Source organism: Uloborus diversus, chromosome 5 (genome assembly GCF_026930045.1).
Source record: "Uloborus diversus isolate 005 chromosome 5, Udiv.v.3.1, whole genome shotgun sequence".
Classification (NCBI taxonomy): Eukaryota; Metazoa; Arthropoda; class Arachnida; order Araneae; family Uloboridae; genus Uloborus; species Uloborus diversus.
Window position 1 is genome coordinate 148,432,656 of NC_072735.1, and position 25,958 is coordinate 148,458,613.

Below are 25,958 nucleotides of genomic sequence, written 5' to 3' on the forward strand. Positions count from 1 at the left end.
AAAGATTAAACAATCAAATTGTTCAATATTATGTGTGCAAACATCAGATAAAGTAGTATATGTATTCAGTTATTAACTTGGTGTAAATATTGAGTTTGTTTATTGTAGCTGCGTTTTAAGAACCTCGCTCTTTTCATGGCTATTTCTTTTTTCAGCAAAATTTATGTCACTGTTATAGCTTTATAGCTTTTATGAAAAATGCAAACTTTTCTATTCATAAAATTTAAATAAGTACAAAAATATTCCTATTATGATTTAATATTGTAATTTATCTGTTACCTTTTTTTGTTTAATTTGATGATTAAAAAATGTCTACGTGCAATCTTTCCACTTTAATTGCATAATTTGTTGAAGGTTTCATAGTTTTATTCTTTTTTTTTAATGATTAAACAACATAATTTAATGTTTTTTAACTGTGTTTAGTGCACCTAAATCCATACATTATTACAATATTACTGAAATTTTAGTTATATGTTCAATTTTAAAAACAAAAACAAGTCAATTGGTTATTAAAAGTCTCTTTGTTTTTCTTCCTTTTTTTTTCTTTCTTTTTTTCTTTTTTTTCTTTTTTTGGCTGTTGTTCTTTCTTGTTCATCATACAGCAGTCAAAAAAAGGAGAAGCAGCCCTATACAGATTGTATGTAGTACGATCCAAAAGTTCGGGGATAAGCTGTATAAAACCTTACCCAGAATAGTTCTCATTACCGAAGCACATCCACCTTCAAAAGGTCACCTTGAAGGACTATGTACTTCTGCCAGTGTCCATATAACTTTGGAATCACTCCTAGAAGCCATTTTTCGCTACCTTTTATGATGCAGCTTTATTTTCCCCTGGCGGAAGAAAGAGGTGTCCATGCAAATGCTTTTTTTTTTTTTGCTAGGAACAGGTAAAAGTCATACGGAGCTAAGTCCGACGAAACGTTATGTTATTTGTTTGTCATATCAGAGTATTCACCAATCGAACCGTGCATCCTCAACATGAAAGTCGCCTTCTTCTCCAGGATGAATTTAAAGCAGCAGCGCAAGAGGCCTTACAGGAGGTTGCGAAAAATGTCTTCCAGGAGTGCTTCTAAAAGCTATACGAACGTTGGCAGAAGTGCATAGTCGTCCAAGGTGACTACTTTGTAGATAGATGTGCTTCGGTAATGTGAACTATTCAGGGTAAGGTTTCATACAACTTGTCCTCGAACTTTTAGATCATACTACGTACGTATGAGTTTTCAACCTACTATTAATTTCATAACGTTTTTGAGTGACGCAAGTTTACGCGCATGAAAACATCACAAGAGAATTTGCGATAATTATCTGAGGAGGCGTTCAAAATGGATATTTCGGTCATCTATATGCTCTTAGGTACATATGCATGTACATATGTGCCGAAAAAGTTTAAATTGGGTGATCGTAAAATAGAAATTTAGGTCGAAATCTGATTTTTTTTTTTGTGATTACGATTCCTAATTCGTACAAAGGAAGCAGAGTGAAATGACTCAATGATCCTTTAAATCCCTGATAATCTCATCAATTTATTTCTGTTTGATTTTTTTTTCCTTTTTTTTTTGCCATCGGCCAACGGCATCGGCCATCGGCAATCGGCCATTTGGAAGAAAACAATCGGCCATCGGCCATCTTTGAACAATCGGCCAACAATCGGCATCGGCCCATCGGCCAAAAAATGCCATCGGTCGAGCCCTAAATAGGTATAGGTTAAAGCGTATTAGACTCTACAGCCCGGTAGCAGAAACTGCGAGACGCGAGACGTGCATCGCAGATTTTTCAGCAGCCTGCAGACACTTTTACAAAAGAACAAAAAGAAGGAAAGAAAAAAAGAAATAAATAAATAAAAGAAAAAAAAGAAAGAAATACAACTTGGCAAACATCGTTTAGAGATCGTTTTTTTACTGGAATGGCGATGGATGCTTTCAGCTAGAAATATAGTCGCCATATTTGGTCATTCACAAGATCGAAGTAGGTAGGATAATTAAGTGCCTAAGTTTTCAAAAACGAAGCAGAATTGGATGATTTATTTAACAGCAAATTAATGAAAATAACTTAAAATGTGCAGTAAATCGTTTTTTTATTTTAAATTTATTTATATTTTTAAAGTAATTTTCTTGAGAAATGAAAAGTTTTTTGTTTAAAATTTCACCTTATCCTCATTGCTTTGAATGCAAAAGTGCTAAACACTTAAACTAAAGTGTAATCTCACAAAGATGGTTTTTTTTTTTTAAATTACTTTTTTTTGCTACAAATTCAAAAATTCATATCTTAACTTTCGGTGTAGTCGCCATGTTTGGTCATTCCCAAGCTGTTGGTAAGCAAGACACTTCAAGTGCCTACGTTTTCATGAACGGAATGAGATGTTTATTGCAATGCAAACTGGGGGTTGAAAATTATGCAAAATGTGTCATTTTTCTCAGGTAATTCTTAGTTATTATCTTGGAAAATTGCAAAATTTTATCTTTAGAATATTATCTTATCTTCATTGCTTTAGAGGCTAATGTGCTAAAAACTGACTATTTCATCTAAATTGTAGTTTTTAAAGATTTTGAATTTATTTCTATTTTTACGTAACAAATTCAAAAATCTATTTCGAATCATGCATTTTTCGCATAGACGACATGTTTGGTCATTCGCAAGATGGAAATAGATGACACTATTACTTACCTAAGTTTCCAAAAACAGAATTTGATGTTTACGTCAATACAAAATATTGAATATTACATAAAATGTACAATAAATCATGTTTCTTTTTAAATGATTTTCATAAAAAATTCGAATTATTATCTGCACAATTGTATTTGCTTTAGAAACTTTCTTATAAACTAAAACATTCATCTAAAATGTAGTTTCCTGCCAACTTCTAATTTACAAATTTATTTATTTATTCATTTTTTGAAAAAAAAAATTAAAAAACCTATTTTTACCTAAATTTTGCACATTTAAATAAATATGTATTGAATAATTGATTTTCATAATGCGCAGAGTTCTATTTATTTTTGTGAAAGTAGTGAAAACTGTCCCCCTCCCCTCTTTTTTTTGTACTTTAAAACTCGGCGACAGTGGTAGTTTTTCAGGTCTAGCGGCAACTGGCCAGATGTAAAATTACTGAGTCTGGACCTTTACTTGTGTATTTTATGAAAACTTAAAATAAAACTTATAATAATGCTGCACATTATTTTCAACTGCCCAAAATAGTGTCACCATAGGCGGATTTACGGGGGTGCCAGGGGGTGCGCCGCACCCCCAACAATTTTGGTTACATTTTCAAAGAGAATTTAAATGAAATATAAATTTCTCCTCAAGAATTTTGTAAAACAACTTATATTTTTCGACAGCTAAATGGAAGTTAATTTACTTGAAAGCAAACCCAAAAATACAATAATAGGCAGCTTATTGTGTGACCCGGTCACCACACATCGCCAGTGCGAGAGAAATTGTGCTGCATGAATTAAAAAGAAGTATTTCTCCATTTAAAAAAGAAAGATGATAAATAATTACATAAATCAAATAAAAACATTCCTTTAATTATTTTTCAGCGCTGTATTATATAATAACTTTATACTCTGTAATCGGATATGTATTGGTATAACATTACAATTTCCTTTTTCTTTGAAACAACCATGACTAATAAAGTCAAAAATATATCTATTGTGATATACTTCCTCAAAAACAATATAAAGTCCTTACACATCATTCCAGTAAACAGTACAATAAAATCACTCTAAAATCAACTGAAAACCAACATTTCCATTGTAAAATTTCAAAATTTTCTGAAAGGGGCGGGGCAGTGCTATCACTGAGTTCCACTACTAAAATTAGTTGCTTTTGTTGCCTTTAATATGAGTAATAGTCTCCAAAATAGTCACCAGATACAGAAAATAATTTCTAAAATAGTCTCCTATTAAAAAAAATAGCATTATTTTAATGCCAAGAAGTGGGACAGACCTACGTGGGGTAAATTTTCTCCAAACAACCTTTAAAAAGGGAAATTAAAAAAAATATTTTGCAAATTTTAGCCCAACTCGAATAAACACTAGAGAGAGAGAGAAACCAGCACTGACAGATTCTAGTATATTTTTCTCACTGTCTGACTGTTAATTAAAGTCAACAGTAAAATACTGACTGTATGAAAAGAGCTCGAAGCGTCACATTCATATTTCAGATCGAAAGAAAATTAGCTCTCGTTTAAAAAAAAAAATGAATGTATAGTACGAATAAAAGAAATTAAAAACCAAAAAACAGTTTAAAAAAAAAGAAATGGTTGAGAAATAGAAATTGCGATTGCAAAAACTAATCCTTTACAAAAATCGCACTCACAAAAACGATACCGTTACAAACATTGCGGTCTTTTACGACCGCGACGAAACTTTACGAAACTTAATTTATTCAAAAATATAAACTTCACATTTTTTCTGGTTGTGAATGTTTTATTGCATTTCATTTTCCCACTTTTTAAAACAATTGTTTTCAAAAATTAAATGCGGTAAAACTTTTCCTTTTTTTTCGTGGTAACTAGAGGGTAAACTTAAAATTGATTTTTTAATTTTTTAAACTTTTTTTTCTTCTAGGAGAAAAAAAAACGAACTTTTTTACGAATTTTAGTTACACTTACTAAAATAGTTGCTGTATTTTACAACTGATTACAAAATACTCGCTTTAGTCATCAAAATAGTCGCCTTTGCCGTCAAAATAGCAGCTTTAGTCGCCATTTGAAGTACTGTATCCCCCCCCCCACCTGTATTGCAATGGCATAGTTTCTGTCGCCAGGGGCGGTTCCTCTATTTGCCACCTTTTCATTGAGACGTATCTAATACATTAAAGCATTGAAAATTACCGCTCAAAATAGAAAACTTCATTTAAGGTAGTAAAGGGAAACTAATTTAATCCGTATTCTGCCTACAAAAATGAAGGGGGCGGGATCAGGCGCCTATCTCGGAGAAATATTCTGAATTTACGTCAAAAATTGCAGTTAAAAGTAACTTTTGGGGGAATGGGGTTCTCTACCGAATCTTTATCAAAACTGAAGTCAGTTTAACCTTTGGGGACGATAGAGAGTCAGCTTTTATACCGTAACAAAGTTCCAATAATTTGTTTTCCCTGCATTAATTCAGCACTGGCAAAGAAACAACTTTTACAGAAATATATTTGATATTTATATACAGAAACATATGTTATATTTCAGAAATATATTTGATATTACATATTTTAATATTTTCCGAAATTTAAGTTATAAAAATACAATTTAAGTGTTGAATTACAATTTAAGGACTTACAATTTAAAGAGATTAAGTGAATGAGGAAGGTTCAAGTGTGCTCACGACGGAAATACTTCAACTTTGAACACTGAAATGATCGTTCAGTCATACCAAAATCTTACATTTCAAAGGTTTTTTTTTTTTTTTTTGCGTCACTAGACATAACTATTATTTTTGAGGTGGATCGGGCAAGCAGGGCCACACAGGTCCGTTATGAGTTAAAAAATGAAGATAATGATGCTCCATGATAAGATTGTTTTCTAATACATTTTTAAATAGGTTGCTTTGCATTTTCTCTTATAACATTTCCGTTTATAGCAATAGCCTCTCTTCATAATCTCTTTAATCCACAATACAAGAGTATCTCTTCCATTCTTAGCTTTGCTAAGACATTATTCTGCAAGTTTCAATATTGAAACTAAGTTTTGAACTTTAAAAGATATCTTTTTATTTTGACTTTTAATTGTACATATGGAAGATGAACTCATATTTATTATCGTGCTACCGTCGACATTTTGTAGCTGTTCAAGCATATCGAGAATCTTAACCCTTTTTTTATTTGTCAGAAACTTTCTTTTTCCTCCCATCTACACAAACAACACCGCACTAAGATGCCATTATATTTCATCAACTTTAATATTTAGAATGAAAAAAAGATAAGTATGAAAGATAGTGAGTGGTTATTTGGTGCACTAACAGCACAATGTGTACACCAGTTTGGTGTGAGAACTTTCGTTGTCAGTGATGCTAAAGGAGTGTAATAATATTCACAAAATCAGTATTTAGTAGCCAATCACAAACTTCCTTCAAAAACAATTCATGTTGTGGACGAGGAAATCGCATTAGCTATAAATTTGTTACTCGTGAAAAGTTTGCTTTATAGCCATTTGGAGTAAATCAAACCGCGTTGTAGCAAAAGCCGACCGTATTGCAGTAAAATTATAACCTTTATTTCTCATGTGGAAAAGAGCTTGAGAAATCATTTTAAAGATTTCCAAGGTTTTGAAATGTATTAACTCCTTTTCTTTTTGGAAAATATTAAAAACATATTTGCTTTAATACGATTTTAATAATTAAAATTACTAGATGCAATAAAGTTTTCGAACTAAACAAAAATACTACCTTTGCATAATGCTCAGGCGTAAGGGCATTGAATGCTTTCTGAGATGGACCATTTAAACTGATTTTTTGTCCTGGATTCAACCCTCGGCCCAGCTTTGGCATTAAATCCTGCAGAATTGCTTGGTCAGTTTTCTGCTTAGGCTGGGATGCTTTGTCTTCAAACTGTTTCTTGTGAATTTTCAAAAGTTCCTCAGGAGTAATAACACTAACTTTTTGCTCTATGGTAAAGCAAAGAAATGAGATAAATGCATATGGTAATACAGTAAAACAAAATAGCAAAATAGAGTTATAAATCATAATTTTATAGCTCAGATAAATGAAATAGAAATCAATGACAATAAGTTTTGTCTATGGTAAATTTAGTTACACACAATGAAAATTTGTTTCAGTTGGGGATTTTTAATGCTCCATTTAACAATGTAGATTTGTATGTAATTCTATTTTAGTGGAAGATAACCTAATACGAAAACAGATTATGATTGACAGAGTTAGCCTTTGCCCCTGACAATGTATACTCAAAGATTTGAGGTTGAGAAGAGTTTATATTTTATGTGACATATGAAGAATTGTTACAAGCAAAAATGTTTCTTTAAAAATAACTTCAATCTTAATAGTAGAATAAGAACAGCAGTTTAGGCAAACTCACAGGCATTCATAATGCAATAAGTAATGAAAGAATCATGATAAAAAAAATTCTAAATAAAAACCTTTCTTCTCTATATCTTTCACCATGTAACGCAGAAAATTTCTGGATCCAACACTGGGAGTTGACAGTTGAGTATTTCTATGGACAAAAAAGGAAAAAAAAAAATTGTATTTCAAATTCAAAAACAATATTGATTCTTAAAGTATACCATAAAGATGAATAAAGAGGCAACTTACATAAACTCTGAATTACTTGATGCAGCTTTTGCTACTTCAGGACCATAGATTTCTGATATCTTTTGAATGCTTTTTGCTCGTTCGTCAGTTTCTACTGCTTCAGCTTTTCTTTTTAAAGTCAAATTTGATAAAGTCAATTTATCTTTACTTGTAGTGATAGAAGATTTCTTAATGCTAAAATAATTAAATATATTGTTTTTAAGTGCCGAATAAAATATTTAAAGACAAATAGTAAAACCACAGGGCTTGTTTAAAATTTAGATCAGTTCATGCTAAACAAAACAAATTGCCGAGGAAAATAAAGAGTTAGGATTAACATTTTTTTCCCCAGAAGTTCACGTATTAGTAAAAAATTAAAATGAATATTACAGTAAACGTACTTGGGAGGGGGAGTATACATTTGGCCACCGTAGAAAACATTTTGTCCTTTTAAAATTTTGTTCTTCAAACATGGTTCTCCTCTTCCAGAATACCTTAAAAGAGAAATAAAAGTAATATTGAAATTATTCTTAAAGAAAAACCAACAGTATTTACAGACTTTCAAAAATATAGCTTCTTGATCTGTCAAGAACATTGAGGTCGATAGTACAGGACAGAGAGCTTTCCAAGAAATATAAAATAAACAAAATTATGGGTTTCAAAGATTAACTTATACTTAAATAATGTAATTGTTTTTAAAGTGAAAAATGACTTAAACAAAATGATGAAAGGAAAAACAATATTTTTCTGAAATAAAAGTTTATGCACATATCCATTATCTAAATAAATGTTGCCTATGCCAGAGACTTGTTAAGGTTAATCATAACAGTCCTCACATGTATATAAAGTATTGAAATTGGCATTAGATTTAAACTTGCTGATCCATGAGAAGCATTCGTGCTTGAAATTTATAGAACTGCTGTAAAAACACATATTTGCTAAGTAGAAAATTACTGGGCGCAATAACTCATGAACTACATTGCGATAATGACTTAAAAAATGCCTAATCTGTCAGAGTGCAGTATGCTTAATGGAGGATGGATCAAGGAGTCAAAAAATGGGAAGAGCATTCCTGCTGCATTAATTTGAATGACTAGGATCTTATAGGCAAAATGCATACTTTAAAAATGCTATAACGGCAGGTCACTCAAACAGAGGCTCGATCCCAGGACCATTTGATTGAAAGCTGAATGCTCAACTGACTGAGCTACCCAACTCTCCCTTCTGACAATCCAAGTAGAAATTTCTAATCAGTTAAAAGATCTATTTCTCAGATGATTTTAAATCTCAAATTTAAGAGAAGCAGTACATTTTTAAACTGTGGGTATCTTTTTGTCACGGCAGGATAAGTTTAAAAATGACGGGTAAACGATGGAATTTGATGGAGGAATAAGGAAGGTCTTGCGGGCCAACAGAAAAACAGGCAAGAAAAAAGACTCAAAGGATCTGGGGTGGAGGACTGAGATCAGAACCTGACCTTTTCATTGCCCCTCCGATTGTTATAAAAATATTTTTAAATAAATGTGACCACTTTAAAGTAACACTTCATTACCATAAAGACAATGCATTATTTATTGAATGCAATTCTTTTTAGGATAAAAATATTGAAAAATAGTAAAAAGGAAGTAATTGATCTAAGAAACTTACGAAGATTGCACAGCACTACGCTTGGAGCTAAATTTCTTGTATTCATTCTTCACATGGTAAGTGCAAAATTCACATTGCTGACTATAGCAAAAAATAAGTAGAAAATCAACATGTATATATATCACAGAAAAACAAAATTTCATACATAATTCATAAAAAGACAATTTGAATGTTTGTTTAAAGAAAAATAATAAACAGGTAATAATTCGTTTTCCGGGGTGTGGGCAAAGGGAGTTAAATTTGATCAGAAATCTAAAAAAAAAAAACCATGCCTACTCATATGTATAATGATCAATTTTTCAAAGCTTGGAAGGGGGGAATTGATCCCTCTAAACCCCTCTAAATGATGGGCCAGATAATTAACTTGATTTTCAGCTATAAAATATGTTCAAATGTCAGCATTATGTTTGCAACTAATTTCTCAAATAAATGAATAACAATTCATTTTTTTTTTATTAACAGAACTGAGGCTTTCAAGTAATGTCAATAACATACTTATTTTCTGGGTTTGAAAAAATGTTTCAATCAGGATGTTTTCCAGTACTAGTGTACATCATTGTTTATTTACTGTAAAAGCACTTATTTTCGTGAACCTGTCCTAATTGCGAAAATTTAAGCATCACGAAATTATTCAACTTTATATATAGAATATACTTTTGATTCTGTTTAGGTAAAATTCGCGAAGTTTTCCAATCATAAAATCACTGATATCTTCATTTTCTCAAAAATTACCACTCACAAAAAAGAGTGCTTTTATAGTAATAAAAAGTCAGAATGAAGACACATGCATATTTATTGCAGAAGTAGCTTTCTCTGTATTTTTCCAATTAGATTATATGTTCAGATGGAAGCAACAAATCCATTTTTGACAGACAAAAGATGTCTACCACACACATGCCTTTCAAACAGAGTTGCAAGGTGTAAACAATAATTGAACAAGACTTAGTAGAAAAGGTTCCAATTGATTCCATTAAAGCTTTGTTCTTTCTGGAAAAAATGTGGCATGCAATAATAGTTTAGGATATTTAGGACTAAGTTCAAAATATCAGAGCATTAAAAGAAATTTTTTTTTTTTTTTTTATTTTGTGAAATTAGGATTATTGTTCTAAGGACCATAAGAGAAGAGAGACCAGTGCAGGGTAAATATTTTGTGAATAATTTTTTAATTCAATTTTTTGACACTTATTTAGACAAGTTGGAGATCCAATTTGAGGACTGGGTTATTTAAATCTAGTCAGAAATAAAACACATCTACTAAAAATCAACATAGCACAGAACTGCAGTATGCACAAAATTTAATGCATTTTGTCATGTAAAAATAAATTCTTACATGTTAACAATAACATTGCATGAACTGCCATCTTTTCTACGAGCTTTGCAGTGTCCAAAGTCTTTTGAAGTACCCATAATCATGAATTTCTTAGGATTATCAACTGAGAGACTAATTTCGTTATTCTGCAAACAAAATAAAATAAATATAACAAAAATAAAAATTTAAATTAAAAAAAAAGATTGACATTTGTTTTTTAAGTATTCTAAGTTCACACAACTTGAAACTAATGAGCCTTAACTTAGCACCACAGCATTTTTTGACAGATTTTATTGTAAACCTATCATGTTCAGCACACAAAACTTTTTTCAAAGAAACAAGTACAAATTATAAGTATGGGTCTTTATGAATGTAAGATTGATATGCATGTCATTTTTTGTCTCAACAATTCTCAAATAAATGATAGATGAATATAATAAAAAAATGACTGATTAAATAAAGCTAAACTCTATTTGCAAGAAACTAGTATTTTATGTAACATAAGAAACATGAGTTTAAGTCTTGCATAAGAAGCTAAACATATCGAAATGCTTGGTCAATGCTGATAACTTATGAATTTACAAATTTTCGAAAGGAATGTTCAGTCACATTAGTGTCATAAATAGTTGCAGCTGATTTGCACTGAAAAACTTTTTAACATGTATATATGGGGTTAGAACTTTCCCTTTAAACTACATATCATTGCATCATTGCACCCAACAAAGCATCAGTAAAAAAAAAAGATATTTCCCAAACTCCCTTGATGAAAAGGCAGTCCATCATTTACAATTAATTGTGATATCTAAATAGGGTCAAAGTGAAAGTATGTTGAACCTGAAAAGTTGGTTGAACATTGAGATAAAATTTAAGGTTTGGCATTTATGTGTGATAATCACTTAAAGATATTTTTCCTCTGCCCAAAAATATGCTTAAACTCATTAGGTATTAACATAACTGCTAAAATTAATAAAAGGTGTAGATAACACAGTAAGTAATATAATAAAATTTATAATAATATCAATACAGCCACATTTTAATTTTTCCTTAAAAAATGAATTTTATCACAATTTATATCTCAAAATTTCCTTGGATCAAATTTTTCTCCTTATCCATGAAATTTGAGATAGATAGATTCAATTACATTTTACTTTATTTACATCCTGTAAACTATTTCAGGTTTATTAATATTTTTTCAAAAACAAATAACGGGAGTTTATTTTGGGTTTTGAGAATTCTTTTTTCAGATCAGAAATGAAACTATAACAGTTGCATAAATAAGAATAAAAAGCAATACTCACTTCCTTGCTGGGCATGATGGAAGGATTTAATATCCCTACAACTGTTCCAACACTTGTTTTCCAATGTTCAGTATGTGTTGCTCCAAACAGAAAAACACTTACTATCTTATCACAATCATGCAAATCAGTCATTTTCCAAATTGAAAATGTTTTTCCCTGTGAAAATGAGAAAAAAAAAAGATCATATAAGCTGCAACAGTATATAAAACTGTTCCGTCTCTCTCTCTCACATACACACAAAACACAAATGCATTCAAATATATGACTTATAAAGGGCAAATTTATTTACTAATCACAACTAAGTTTCTTTTTCATGTTAAATTTTTACACACTGTCTCAAATACTTTAACATCTACAAAGTTCTCAATATAAAAATACGATAATTCAAAAACTTAGTCCATCTGTACATTTTAAATAAATAATTTTCAAAAACAATTAAATTAATTTTATAGCAAAAGATAAATGTTTCTGTTTTGCATAATACTTTAGCATGTAGCTAATATTTTTGTGGCCAGCTTCATTGACTTAGTTCTGAGGTCAGGTACTTCGTACTTCTAGAGATGTAAAATTTCCAGAAATTTGGAAGTGGTGGAAAAAAACCGGTTTTTTACCGTTTTTTTTTGGGAAAAATTGGAAAAAATGGAAAATTTGATTTTTTTATGAATAAAATTTGGGTTTCTTAATAGCTCTGTGTTTCTTGTAACATATAAAGGGTTAAGCATTAAAAAATATATGCTATAAGCACATCTTCATTTTCTGCTTGACAGAAATACACTTAAAGGTAAGATTAATTAGAAGAAAAAACCTTTTTGTTTTATAACTGAGTAGAGGGCTTTCATAGTCAAACCCAGAAATAAGTCAAGTCGTCACTCAACCAATAATATTGGGTAATGTGTGTCTAATCATAACTATTACATTTTCTATTTCAGATTGCCTTTGAAACTTCTGAAATTTTCGCCTTTCAAACATGATTGATATTTTTTTTTTGGAAGAAAAATAAGACAATGCTACTGTCTGAAAATGAAAGCTATTGAGTTTTGACTTTTTCCAATCTAGTCTAAATCCAAATCAAAACTAAATTGGTTTTTCTTAAGCTGAACCAAAATTAAACTGGAGTTTAAGTTTATTCATACGGCCGTGCTAAGCACAGTAGTAAAAGTAGTCATACCATCCCTTTTGAACAAATTTGAGTTATTATAACCAAGTTGTTCTCTGTTTCGTACTTTACTTAATAAATAAAATGTTTTAGGGTCATTTGATCAAGAGCTATTGTTTTGAAAAATTCTTTAAAAAAAAAACATCTGACTCAAATATATGAAAGAGCCACACTTTAAAATAGAATATCTCAGATTGAGCCCAACTGTAAAGTCCCATTTTTTGTTTAGCACAGCAGTATACAGGGTGCGGTAAAAAAAATATCGGACAAAAATTGTATCATCGAATGGAAGAAAGGTAATTTCATTTTAATGAGTACCTAATTTATTTTTGTTTATCACTTTATTAGAAAATAATTTACAATATATTACCTAGTTTATGTATTGTTTTTCGGTTTTCTTACAGTTTTAAGCGAAAAATCTGCTATTTTAAGTTGTTTAACCAAGTAGAACGACAGTCCGTTTGCTTGCTGTGCCTCGACAGTATTTGAAACGGCATGCCGTTTCAAGTGGCTTGGAAATGATAGTCGATGTCCAGAAAGTGTACAAAACGAACTTGAACATTTCAGTTTATCGTCAGGTCATCCAAAAGTGAGTTCAATGAAATCCTCGGGTTTCCACGAGAGCAGTCGTTTGTGGGAATTTGTGACCGATAAGTGCGACTAAGGTAAAAAAACAGCTCAAACAGAAGTTTAGCAAGTTCCAAAAATTCAGGCATTCGTATGACTCTAAAGATGACAGAAACGTTTGAGACGGGCCCGCATATCCACGCTGGAAGAGATACCTTTCACTGATTTACCGTTCAACCGGTTCATATCTCCCAGAACCATAGGATTTGGTCTGTAGACACCATAGGCCCCCACATAGGGGGGAAAGTAGGAGCTCAAGTCCCCCCCCCCTTTGGAAATGAGAACTTCCTTTTTTCTTTGTAAAAATATAAAAACATCTTTTCTCCAGCCATTAATGAATTAGTTATCAAAAATGTTAAATTTTATAAGCTCTAATCTGTACTAAAGTCATTTCCATGGGGAAAATATCCTGCTAAACCATGGGGAAAATATCAGAGCCCTCCCCCCTCCCTTAAAATTTTGCATATAGGCACCCTTGGTAGACTCTCCAAGCACCTTAGAAAATGTTAGATATCGCCAAAATCCAAAGTCAGGCTTGGTCTGAGATAGAATCAGGACAAGCGACAAAAAATCTCTAGTTTTTTGTGGATGAGGGCCGTAAAAAAATTAAAAAGTGAACCAGAAAGACATTTTAGAAGTTATGGTACTTCTGTGGGCTCAAGAGCACTTCAGCATTGTAGACTGGACATTTTCCTTTAACTCCACACCGATTCATATGGCCAAAAAGACAAAAGTGGTGCAAAGCGCATTGTTTTTGACAAGATATCATCTGTTGAGTGTACGCTGTACTCGCTCGACCTCAATCCCATTTATTACAACGTATGGCCTACTTTAGAGTCAAAGGTCTACCCTAAACTACACATAAAATTAAACTCTCTAAACTAATTGCTTTATAGGAATAGGATTGATAAAAGGACTTGCTGCCCTTGAATGAAAATTTTAATAAGCAGTTGTATCTCTGTATTACTGCAAAAGGCTGCTAGTTTGAAACCAATTAAATTTAATGATTGCTAAAGGTCTTCTCATATTATTATTTTTTGTGTTTTGTTAGTTTATTTATTTTTAATAAAGTTTCTTGGAAAATTGCTTGCCCGGGTTTTTTTTTGCCGCACCCTGTACAGCACCCTGCACATTTGGTTCGCAGTCAAAAGAAACATAGTTTTGTGATTAAAGTTATGCTTGTTTGTTTTATGAAGAAGGAAAAAAAAATTCTTCACTAAGGTAATTGGTTTAAGCTTTTTTGTAAAAAGTATTATTAAACATTTTTTGATCTATATGCAAATTATATTGTCATACAACAACTTGCATTAACGTTAGACAGTATTTTAACGTAAAATGGGAGGGGGGAGGAAATTGCACCAGAATTTAAGCGTGAGAAATTTCTAATCCCTTTTTGCAGAAAATTTCAATTAAAACCCTGAAAAGTTGAAAAAATTCTTTTTTTTTTTTCAATTTTTCTGAAGTGGAAATTTATTCCTTTGGGAAAAAACGTTTTTTTTCCCGTTTTTTCGGAAATTTTCCGTTTTTTTTCCGACTGTTTTCATCTCTAGGTACTTCACAATTGAAACAACCTAGATTTGCATGCATTGATGCTAGTAAATAATAGTGAATGTCTGGGTTTCAGGATCATTATTTTATGAAACAAAACCTACCTCATGACCACCTACATGACCAGTATCTCCATACCAAAAAGCTAACAAAGAGCTCAAAATAGATTTTAAATAATCTCCCATATAACATATCATTAATGACTGTTTCTATAAAACTTCCAGGAAATAAATAAGTTAATTTTTTTCTTCAAGTGCAATAATACATCACAATATAAGCATGTGAATGCAAAGTTGAAAAGATATGACTATAGAACTATAATACTATGATATATTACTACCTAATTTCTTTAAAATAAATATTCTAGTTTTAAAAATGTATGACATTGTGTAATAGGAACACTCATTCAGCATTATTGGATAACAAACCTAACATTTAAATCAAGTTATCAAGTTTTAGATGCATGCTGTGGAGAAAAACTGATGAAGAGAAAAAATAATATAATAACAAGGGAAAAAAACTTACATTTTTTGAAGTCTTGGGAGGAACTTTTTGTACAACAACTCCAACAGTGACCCAGTCACCTTCAATATCACCTCCTCTTATAAAATTTTTAATGTAAGTCATTTTAATCATCTTCCGATTTTGCATCCTTTGCTTCATCTCATCAGGCATAACAAGTGGATTCCTAGAAAATTGATGAAAACTTAGTTTTTGATCAAACAATTTGGAGCCTGATGAAAGTTAACATTTAGTCAGGCAAGAAATACAATAATTTTTTTACATTCACAAAATGTTAAGATTGATATTCCATCAAACATTATTAATTTCTCAACAAATAGATATCAAATAATTAGAATAGAATACAGTACAACCTTGTGTATCTGGACTAACTGGGACCAAAAGCAATCTGGATAGTCAAAGGTTTGGGCAATTCATGTAAAAAGGAAAACAAATCCTTAAGAAGCAAAGGGATGTAAGTGGCAAAATTTAGAGATAATCAGTACAAATGGTAGAGGAACCTCATCTGTCTTGGGGCACGGGATAGTACTAGTAGCCCTGGTAGGTGCAGATGTACAGCATGATTTAGAATAAAATTCAATGAAAGCCTACCTAGGACGTTATCTTTAAACGGGTTTTACTCAAAACTTGAAAATGTCCACTTACATTCCTTTGCTTCTCACTACCTAAATTTCTTAACAAAGAACTGGTCGACCGTCTTTTGTGTCATATGTGTGTGTCCTTTGAATGAAGTACAACTATGCAAACACTTTATCATTAGTAGTTTAAATGGGGCGGTGCCACTCCAAGTAAGGCACTTTTTTTGGTAGGTTATCATAATTTATTGTAAAATCTATGTAGGATTTGCTTATTTTTTTTTAAAAGTGAATATTCAGTATACTAATATTTAAGTTCTTAATATCATAATTTCATATTATTATTTATGTAAATGTAAAAAATTCAAAAAGGGTCTACAAATTTGATCAGAATAAATAAAGATATATTACTTAACTTTTGTATGATAGTATATATAAAAATAGATTATAGCACACTTTTTGTTACATCAGGAAAAAATTTCATTTATTTTAGTATCATTCATCTAAATATGTTCCAATTCAATTATTATTGTTATAAAAATATTTTTCAAATTAGTATTAAAAAAAAGATTTCTAAGGATTGTATGAAATATAAGGATTTTTAAAATCACAACAAGATTTAATGATGTGAAAATCTATTAGAAACAACAAAATCAAATAATTATATTTACTGCTTCAAAATTTTACTCACATAATTCTAATGCCAGAATATTGGTCAACAATAACACTTTTATCTTCAGAATTATTCTTAAATTTTCCTCCATCTTTCCCTAGAAAAAAAAAATGATAAGAAATAAACAAGTTTGATCACAAAAATAATTTTAAAAACAGGTTAAATAAATAAATAATGCATAAAAGTAACTTACATGTTTTTATTTTTAATTGTGATTCCTGAGGGGGACAAGAAAGCTTGGACACCCTCTTCTCCACTTTGGTTTGAGAAACAGGAGGGTTATTCTCTATGTTTTGTGGGCTTACATTATTCACTGATAAATTTTTTTGTATAGATGATTTGCTATTGTCCATTGTAAGAGACTTGTTTTCTTCAGCAGAAAATAATGATTTACTGCTATTAAATATGTTTAGGGACTTTTGTTGTCGCATTTTGCTGTTGCTAATACCGTTAACTTGACTTCGATTCTGAAGTGGGAGGAGATCATTTTCTAAAACAATTAAAAATTAAAAATGAAACATACATTGAGAAATAGCAAAAATGGTAATCATGAACAAAAGCTACAAATTATTTCACGTGTGCATATATTTTAGATGTTCTTTTACCCATCACATATTCTACAATGGAAAAGTAGCTCTTTGTAACCCCAAAACACATGCAAAACAAGGTTTATGCTAGGACACTGGATTATGAAAACTTTATAATATTTTCCAAAATCCCATTAAAAAAAACTATTTGCATTCAGTTCCCACAAAGATCTCACTTAAGTTTTTGGTGAAGTTTGGAAATCTCACCTTGGATTTTTCCTTAGTGTGAACCCAGTATAATTACAACAATTTGGAATTTCTGTGCTTAATTAATGGTGTTTTTATTCATTTATATTTTATCCCAAGGACATTGCTTTATTTCTTACATATCAAGAGGTCAACAACGACATTTAAAATATAAAATTTTCTCAGAATGCAAGGACAGCTTTATTTTAACCCGTTCGGGACGAACGACGCGTCTTTGCATCAGCGCTAGGTGGTTCTTCAGAGACGAAAAACGCATCCGTGCGTTACGGTAAGTAGTACGCAGCCGGCCTAACAACACTATTCTGCGATTTGGAACAAAATACTTACTATTAAATGGCGTTACTATGTTCCATTCAAATGATTGCTCTCCTGCATTAGTATTTCTCTGTCTGACGTCAGAACGAGGTCGGTCAAGTGTCTGTGATTTATTGGATTTCGTGAAAGAAAATATAAACATGTGCTCGCAAGTGAGAAGGGAAACGTATACTCATTTTGAAGTGGCTCCTTCTAGTTTCGGTTCTATTTATAATGGGATTGGAGGGGAGATATTCTAGCAAGGGGTTTTACTTTTATGTTCATTTGGTAGCCATGGTGAACACGTTATCTTTCCGAGGAGGAAATATCTTAATTTATGACTGATCCATCTATGAATCTTTTGGGTCACATTGAAAGAACTATAAATTATTTTTGTTGGAGTTCATCATACAGTAGTTACTTTCGAAAATCATACGCTGAAAAAGAAGGCAAGGAACTTAGACGGAGATGTGTAATTTGCTCAAAGCAGAATAAAAGACGTAATACTACGTATGAGTGTAAAATGCTCAATGCGCATTTATCTGTGCTTTCAAATTTTTCATGTGGCTTTAAAATATTAATTGTTACAATATTCTTCAAGTATTTCATAATATTAAGTGCAAATATTTTTCCTGTTTTGTAGAAAATATAGTTTAATTTTGGTATTTTTAGTTATTGTAAAAAACAATATATTTTGCATTTTATTGTTAAATATCAATTATTTTCATCCAATTTTTTGTTATGATTGAAATTTTGATATATTTTATCATATATTAAAAAATGGTTTCATTTCTGCATAAAATATACATTTTATCCATTAATATGTATGCGTACTTTCCGAAATTGCGTATTAGGCTTAGCAGGAGAAATTGCCAAGGCCAGAAGCACAGTCCGCGTGTAACAGCTGCCGTCCTGAGGAAGCGCTATCTTCTACAAACTGCCATCCCGAACGGGTTAACACATTAGCTACCATCCAACAAAACATATTTCGAGGTTTGAAAATATTTTACACAAGAGCATTACATAGTCCATTAAGAAGAGTTTAAACTGCATAATATTATGACATCACAGCTTCTAGAAAAAATCAACATTTTTTATGAATTGTGAATAATGAAAGCATTGCCTGTTTTTTACTTATGCTTTTATTGTTTATTATGGGGCACAAACTGGCATCCCTTTCTATTTTTATCGTACAGCAATACATAAATGTAGTGCAATAAACCATAGAAATTTTCCTCTCCAGCAATGAAATTTTTAATGTTAGCCAAAAAAATGGACATTATTAGAACATTAGTTGAACTGGTATTTGGGGTAAGCCGAAATATGGATTTTAGCCAGACTAAGATGCTAACCCCTATCTTAAGAAATATCTAAACATTGAAAATTCTGATTCAAGCTAAGGATGCAAAATTCTTGCTAATTTTAGCATACAAGTGCTGAAAATGTACTAGAAATATGTTGTATGGAAACAATTGTAACTTCAGGTAAATAAATGCCATCATGTTTTACAGATGCATACTATTGACTAATAACAGTAATTGAATAATTCTGCTTTAGGTTTAAGCTGTATTTTCGGAATAATATTAGAAGTTACAATAGAACAATAATTGAATAATTCTGTTTAAGGCTTAAACTGTATTTTTGGAACAATATTAGAAGTTATGAATCAAGAACAAGTTTTCTCAGTTTTACAACTGTGCAGGGATACTGAATCTAAAACATGGGTGCAAATATGGTGATGTGTTCAAGACGGAAAATATTTTCAGCCCCCCCCTCCCCCGCCCGCATGCAGGCTTAAGGAAAAATTTGTGTATAAATGTTGTAGATTTTAATAATGCCAGTTTTGGAATCTGTGTTTGATTAAAAAATTTAATCCTTTAAATTGTAATATTTAAGTGTTTTGGCATCATAATTCCAAAAAACCTAATATCCGGCAATAAGGGGGGGTCTGGGGGCTCTACCCCAGACATTTTTCCAAATTTGAGTCCAAAAAACGCTATGGTAGGCCATTTTGATAAAGTTCCGGAAAAGGAGGGGTTCAGGGACTCTTATATCAATTATTTCAAACTGATAGTCGGAAAATCACAGTATTGGGTAACCTTCAAAAAATATTAGAGAAAGAGGGGGGGGGGGACGCTCGGGGCTCTCCCCGAAATTGAAGCTTTAAAAACGAAATTGTACTCCATCTTTCATAACTTTTGTACTCCCTTTTGAATGCACTATTGAAGGGATGGAGTTCAGGAACCCTCCTTCGGCAATATTTCGAAATTGAAGTTCAAAAAACGCAATTTTAGACGATGTTGGATAATGTTAGGGGTAAAAGCATTCGCAGCTCCTCACCATTAGTTTTTATCGATCGTAAACACTTTTATTGTAGCAATAAAATCGCTTAGGACATAAGATTTTCACTTTTGCAACATAAATCAGTTCTGATCGGAATGTCTACCCAAGGTAGCGCCAACAAAGCACAAAAGAAGGAAAAGTGTGGGAAGGGTATGGCCGACTAATGATAATGAACTGGCACCATTCCCCCCACAGTCTTCATTTGAAAAAGAATTATTTTATAAGATAGCATGTGGTGAAATTAGTAATAGAAAAAAAGCTTCAGTGAAGTAGATATATTTTTTGAACAAGGTACCCTTTCAAATATTCATTAATTAAAAAAAAGTAATAGGGGAACTGAATCCTAACCCCAGGCAGGTTCCCCGAATCGCATCCCTCTTAAGGCACTCAAATATAGCCTAAAGTGGCGCTTTAAATATTTCAGCATCAAAATATTTTCACTCTGAGTTCACTACAAATGTCCTAAATTTCAATTTTTAAGGCTTCAGTTCCTAATTTTTTTTTTTTGTAGGAATAGTACCCCTTTTACCTATAAACATGACTTATGACCGCCTAAAAAATTTTAATACTTTGATTTCGGAAACTTTTTGAAAGAATCTTCCAACACCCTTCCCCTTAAGTCATCCAAACATAGTCCAAAACAAAGCTCTTAAAATTTCAGAAATGGAAATATTTCGGGCTGGGGTGCGGAATTGGAATACCCCCCCCTTCCATTGTGTTTACTAAAAGCAGTGTAAGTTTTTGTTTAAGATTTATTTTTCTATTGAGAGAGTAACTCCCCTCCACACATTGCCATAGACAACCCAAAGTTTTAAGATATCAATTTCGAAAATGTTTCGAGAAAGGCCCCTGAATTCCCTAACTCTTAACTCACTCAAAAATAGCCAAAATAACATTTCAATACTTCAGCACGGAGAAATTTTCGGGGAGAGAGACCCCCCCCCCCACCGAACTCCTTCCCCTAAGTTCACTAAATTTGACTTCAATTTGCGGTTTCCACTTTTCATCACCGAAGATTTAAGAATTTAAATTATAAATTTATTAAGATAAAGGCTTCGAATTCCCTCTTCTTCAGTCTTCCTAAGATTACCTAAAGCTGAGTTTCGAATACTTCAGCTTTGAATATTTTTTGGGGAAGGGGAACCCCGAACCCAAAGACGGTCTAAAGTTGCGCTTTTAAGACTCCAGTTTCGGAATTTCGCCTAAAGAGAGCCCCCTCCCTCCCTCTTGACATTGCCAAAGACAGCCAAAAAGTTCTAAGACTTCAATTACAAACACTTTCCGGGAGAGAGTCCCAAATGCCCTTTCACTTAAGTCATTTAAGTATAGCCTCAAATAGTTTTAATACATCAGCTACAAAACATTTTCATGTTAGAACACCAAAACCATATATCATAAATTCACCAAAGATTGCCTAAATTAGTGTTTTTAAGACTCCAGTTTGATTTTCTTTTAAAACTTCCCCCTCCCCACTTATACATCATTAAAGAGAGTTTAAAACTTTTTGACTTTTAAATTTTTAAGAGTTTTGCAGACTAGAAATATCGAACCACTCCTAGCTTCAAAAATGGTTTTCAATTCATTTTCGATATTTTATGCTGGAGTCCTTGAGTAGCCCCCTCCCTCTCAGATTGTCCAAAATATAAACGTTTCAAGACCTCAGTATCGTGGGTCAATTTGCCGACTTACCCTCTTTGCAAGAGCAGTGTTTTTTTTTGCAAACTCGTGCTGCCATTATTTCTCTCCTTTCCTTTCTCTCCCCCTCCCCATATTTCTATTCTAGCGAGTATTAGATTCAATGACATTGGAATTTAGTGATTCCTCAAGTCTTTGTCAAAAATGCAGGAACGGTTGCCCATCGGTGTTTCCAACCAGCTTGAAATTTTTCCTTGATTATTTCCAAAATTCCCAATTTCATTAAAGTATAAAAAATAACTGAGTTTCCGTTTTATCTGGTATGCGGACGCCCTTTGCTGTGGCGAAAACATTTCATCTAGTCAGCAATCACTCTCAATCGGTGATTCAGATTCAACTCTTAAGACATTTTAAGAGCGTACATAGCTTTCATAAATGCGTGTAAAATTTGCAAAAAAAACATCCTCAAATGAAAAAAAAAACGAAAGGATGATCGAAAATAGCATAAGAAAAGGCTAAGTTTTCAATTAGAGCCGATTATTTCGAAAAATCAGGAAGAATAGCGAGCAACTCCTCGGTCTGCAATGCAGTGAGTTTGAAATAGCACAGCTATATCTAAAAAAAGACAAACGGCGCGAGTCGAAAAATCACTCCTCCAAAAGCACGTTGCAAACAAAACAAGCCCATGGCGGAAAACCGAGAGAATGTCGATGTAAATTCGTGGTTATGAACGGTCCAGTAATATATTAAAACATATTTTTCAAACACTCAATATTTCTTTTTTAAGTAAAAACTTAAAGAAAGTCAGCGAATTTCTTTCCGTCCCGACCTCCGTCTCGGAAATTTTGTCCAAGACGGAAATCCGCCCTGAGACGGAAGGTCTTGCACCCATGATCTAAAATGAGAGTTTTGACTACAATAAACAACAATATAAAAATTCTTCTAAAAAAATTTACCTTTTTTACTTCCTTTACCAGCAACAATAACATTTGCTGTTTTATTACAATTACTTGATGAAGTTACACCACTGCAGCTGAAAAAAAAAGTAGTAGGTAATTAAAAGTTTGCACACATTACTGATTTTTTTTAAAAGCACTCTTAATGAAATCAACAATACAGCATTCTATTTAATGCATACATTATACAAAATTTGCAAAATTATACAAACAATTTTAAATACATTTCAATGAAAGTACATGCAACCTAATGTAGTGTTTATTATCTAAATGGGTAAAAGAAGGACCTGTTTTGCATTTTCTGTGTCATGCTCCTTTCTGTATCATGTAAACATTTACAAAATTATCAATTGTAAACATGAACACTAAAAAAAAAATTAAAAAAAAAAAATTAAAAAAAAAAAAAAAGAAAGAAAACTTTAAATCTTTTCTAGCAAATTCAAAGCATATTTTTTGTAACCAAGATTGAGATTGGTACCTCCCAAAAAATATTAAAAAAAGAACCTTTTGAGAAATATTGAAAATATGCATTAAAGATTTCACGTGTACTCAAGCTACATAGTACTAGAATAAATATAGTAAAAATCAGCATATAATGGCTAAAAAAAAAAAAAAAAACCCATTAGAACAAGAGCAACAATTCCACAAAAACCTCATTAGAAAATAATGTCTGCAATAGGAAAAGAAACACAGCTCTTATTTACTTGAAATGACTTTTTAAACTATTCTCCAACAAATGCCCTGCAACTAAAGATCAGAAAAAGAAGAGAGAGAGGAAAAAAAAAGAAGTAAAATTAGAAATAACAATGTCAACAAGCCCAAATTGCAGATTAATGCAGACATTTGTTTCACCGTTACAAGGAAGACTATTCTCAATGCAAAAGAAATGAGCTTAAGGAGGAAAAGAAATCCGACAGAAGATACGTTCCTTGTAACGCCGAGACACGTGTCTGCAGTAATCTGTAATTTGTGCTTTTTGAGATTCTTATTTCTTATTTTACTTTTCAGCACACAGGTTTTTATTTAACACACAAAAGAAGATTTATCAGCTGTGAAACAAATCAATAGCCCACATGACTCGCTGTCTACTAATCACAAAGACAAGGGTCAAAAGATCAAGGGCAGATTCAAATTTTTCCAAGGGAGAGATGAAAGTGCCTTTTTAGAACTTCAATTTTGGAAAAGTTCCAGACGAGAGTTCCTGAACCCACTTCCCGTAAAATCATCGAACATCATTTAAAACTGCATTTCAGGAACTTCAGTTTGCAAAAATTTTTGCGATGAAAGTACCTGAACCTCCTTCCTTCCTCTAATATACCAAAGATGGTTTATATGAATGTATTTAAGACTTCACATTTGTTCTTAAAGTCACCAAATATGAAATTTCATTTTTAATTGTTAATTTCTATAAGTTTTAGGGAGCATTCTGAACCTCACCCCTTTTTTTAGGTCATTAAAAATGGCCAGCAATTGTGTTTTTAGGACTTCAATTCTGAACTATTTCATGATGAGAGTCCCCTAAATGCTTCCAAAATCATTTAAAATTATATTTTGGGAACTTCAATGTTGAAAAAAAGGGAGGGATGGAGGGATCCTTGTATTCACGCATGCATTAGATTGAGATAAGTCAAATCCAGGCAAAGTAAAATCAATCAGTCATCACCTCCTTCCTTCCTCTAATATACCAAAGATGGTTTATATGAATGTTTTTAAGACTTCACATTTGTTCTTAAAGTCACCAAATATGAAATTTCATTTTAAATTGTTAATTTTTATAAGTTTTAGGGAGCATTCTGAACCTCACCCCTTTTTCTTAGGTCATTAAAAATGGCCAGCAATTGTGTTTTTAGGACTTCAATTCTGAACTATTTCATGGTGAGAATCCCCCTAAATGCTTCCAAAATCATTTAAAATTATATTTTGGGAACTTCAATGTTGAAAAACGGGGAAGGATGGGGGATCCTTGTATTCATGTCCTTTTTAGCTCAGCAATTAAAAAGATCTGATCCACAAGTATTTTGTCTGTGAAAGATGGTTTAAAATGTCGAGCACTTTAAACTATCGGCCCTTTAAACTGGCGAAGTTTCAGAATCTATGTCAAACAAATTACAAAAAAAAAAAAAAAAAAAAAAAAATCTGGTTTTTACAGTTAATGAAATAGTATTGATTGCTGTCTTCTGAAGGCAAAATGTTTTTGGTACAATTGCTATTTCAACTCTGGTCAGGAAGTAAAAAGCCAAAAATTTTATTATGTCAGTTAGAAAAATTACTCAAACTGAACTCATAATTACTGTATACTTTTGATTTTAGTATAATTAATCTGATTTTATGAATTAAATTCACAAAAAGGACGGGGGGGGGGGGGGGGGCACTGGTAAAATTTTTAGAACTGACCTTTTAAAATAGTAAAATAGTTGGAAAAAAAAATCAAAGAATAAAACAATAATCTTTTATATCTTTTTAAACGCATTTGGACGGAAATTTATTGGAAAAATTAAGTAGTTTAGTTTCCATTCAGTGTAAAAAAAAATGAAACTACAAAACTGAAATATTTTATACATTTAATGCTTAACAACATTTTTATTAAAATTAAAACATCATATAAATTAGTACTAAAGATAATTAGAAGTTAGAACTATGAAACTGCATACCTATTTTGACTTGACACAGCAGGTTTGGATTTTGAATGAAAAACACAATATTCACACTTTGATCTATAATAGGAAATTTAAGAGACATAAATATAAATTATAAACATTATGGGCCCCTTTAAAGTTATACAAAAATTTTCAATATAAGATATCGATTTATGGGGTAACCAAGTGTACCTGTCAGGTTGGTTTTAGGTCCTTCCACTTTTCTGAAAAGCTTTCTGCTGAAGAGTTTAAAGAATGTATGATATGTATATCATCCGGCCATTTTCTCCTTAACCTTTTACGGTGAGAGTCGTTACATTTATTGAAATACAATGAGGGCATTTAATTGATCATGTAGATATAGATTTTACAGTCAAAAATTTGTTTTATGAATTTCTTTTGCAGGGGTTGGAGGTTCATTTGTTCTCATCGCCCACCTAGGGCATGAAAAAAAATTTGTGCACTGAAAAATGAATTTGAATCCTTTACAAAAACAAGACTGAATAACTCAGAAAAAAATAGTTCACTGTTTTAGTGCAAATTAAAAAACTTAAAATCCAACAGAAATTCAAAATTTTGAGTTCTAAAATTGGAGTGAATTGAATAAATAATTGAACTAGCAGAGGAAGCCGGTTTTGTACTGCGGACATCTGTGATTGTTAAGGAGAAGTATCTTTTGCAGCAACATTTGTGGTTTTAAACAAATT

The 25,958-nt window shown here is 31.7% G+C and overlaps 1 protein-coding gene across 1 annotated transcript in view; it reads right to left on the reverse strand.

Annotated features, from left to right (window-relative positions):
- LOC129223187 (protein MCM10 homolog) overlaps positions 1–25,958 on the reverse strand; it is a 51,519-nt gene that overhangs the window by 11,907 nt on the left and 13,654 nt on the right. Inside the window, exons 6-17 of the mRNA XM_054857754.1 lie at positions 25,267–25,329; positions 22,616–22,692; positions 16,787–17,083; positions 16,612–16,690; positions 15,349–15,511; positions 11,493–11,648; positions 10,216–10,340; positions 8,886–8,966; positions 7,640–7,732; positions 7,260–7,433; positions 7,085–7,161; positions 6,378–6,595 (exon numbers count right to left, since the gene is read on the reverse strand). Coding sequence (XP_054713729.1) covers positions 6,378–6,595; positions 7,085–7,161; positions 7,260–7,433; positions 7,640–7,732; positions 8,886–8,966; positions 10,216–10,340; positions 11,493–11,648; positions 15,349–15,511; positions 16,612–16,690; positions 16,787–17,083; positions 22,616–22,692; positions 25,267–25,329 — 1,603 coding nt within the window. The remainder of the gene's footprint in view (positions 1–6,377; positions 6,596–7,084; positions 7,162–7,259; positions 7,434–7,639; positions 7,733–8,885; positions 8,967–10,215; positions 10,341–11,492; positions 11,649–15,348; positions 15,512–16,611; positions 16,691–16,786; positions 17,084–22,615; positions 22,693–25,266; positions 25,330–25,958) is intronic.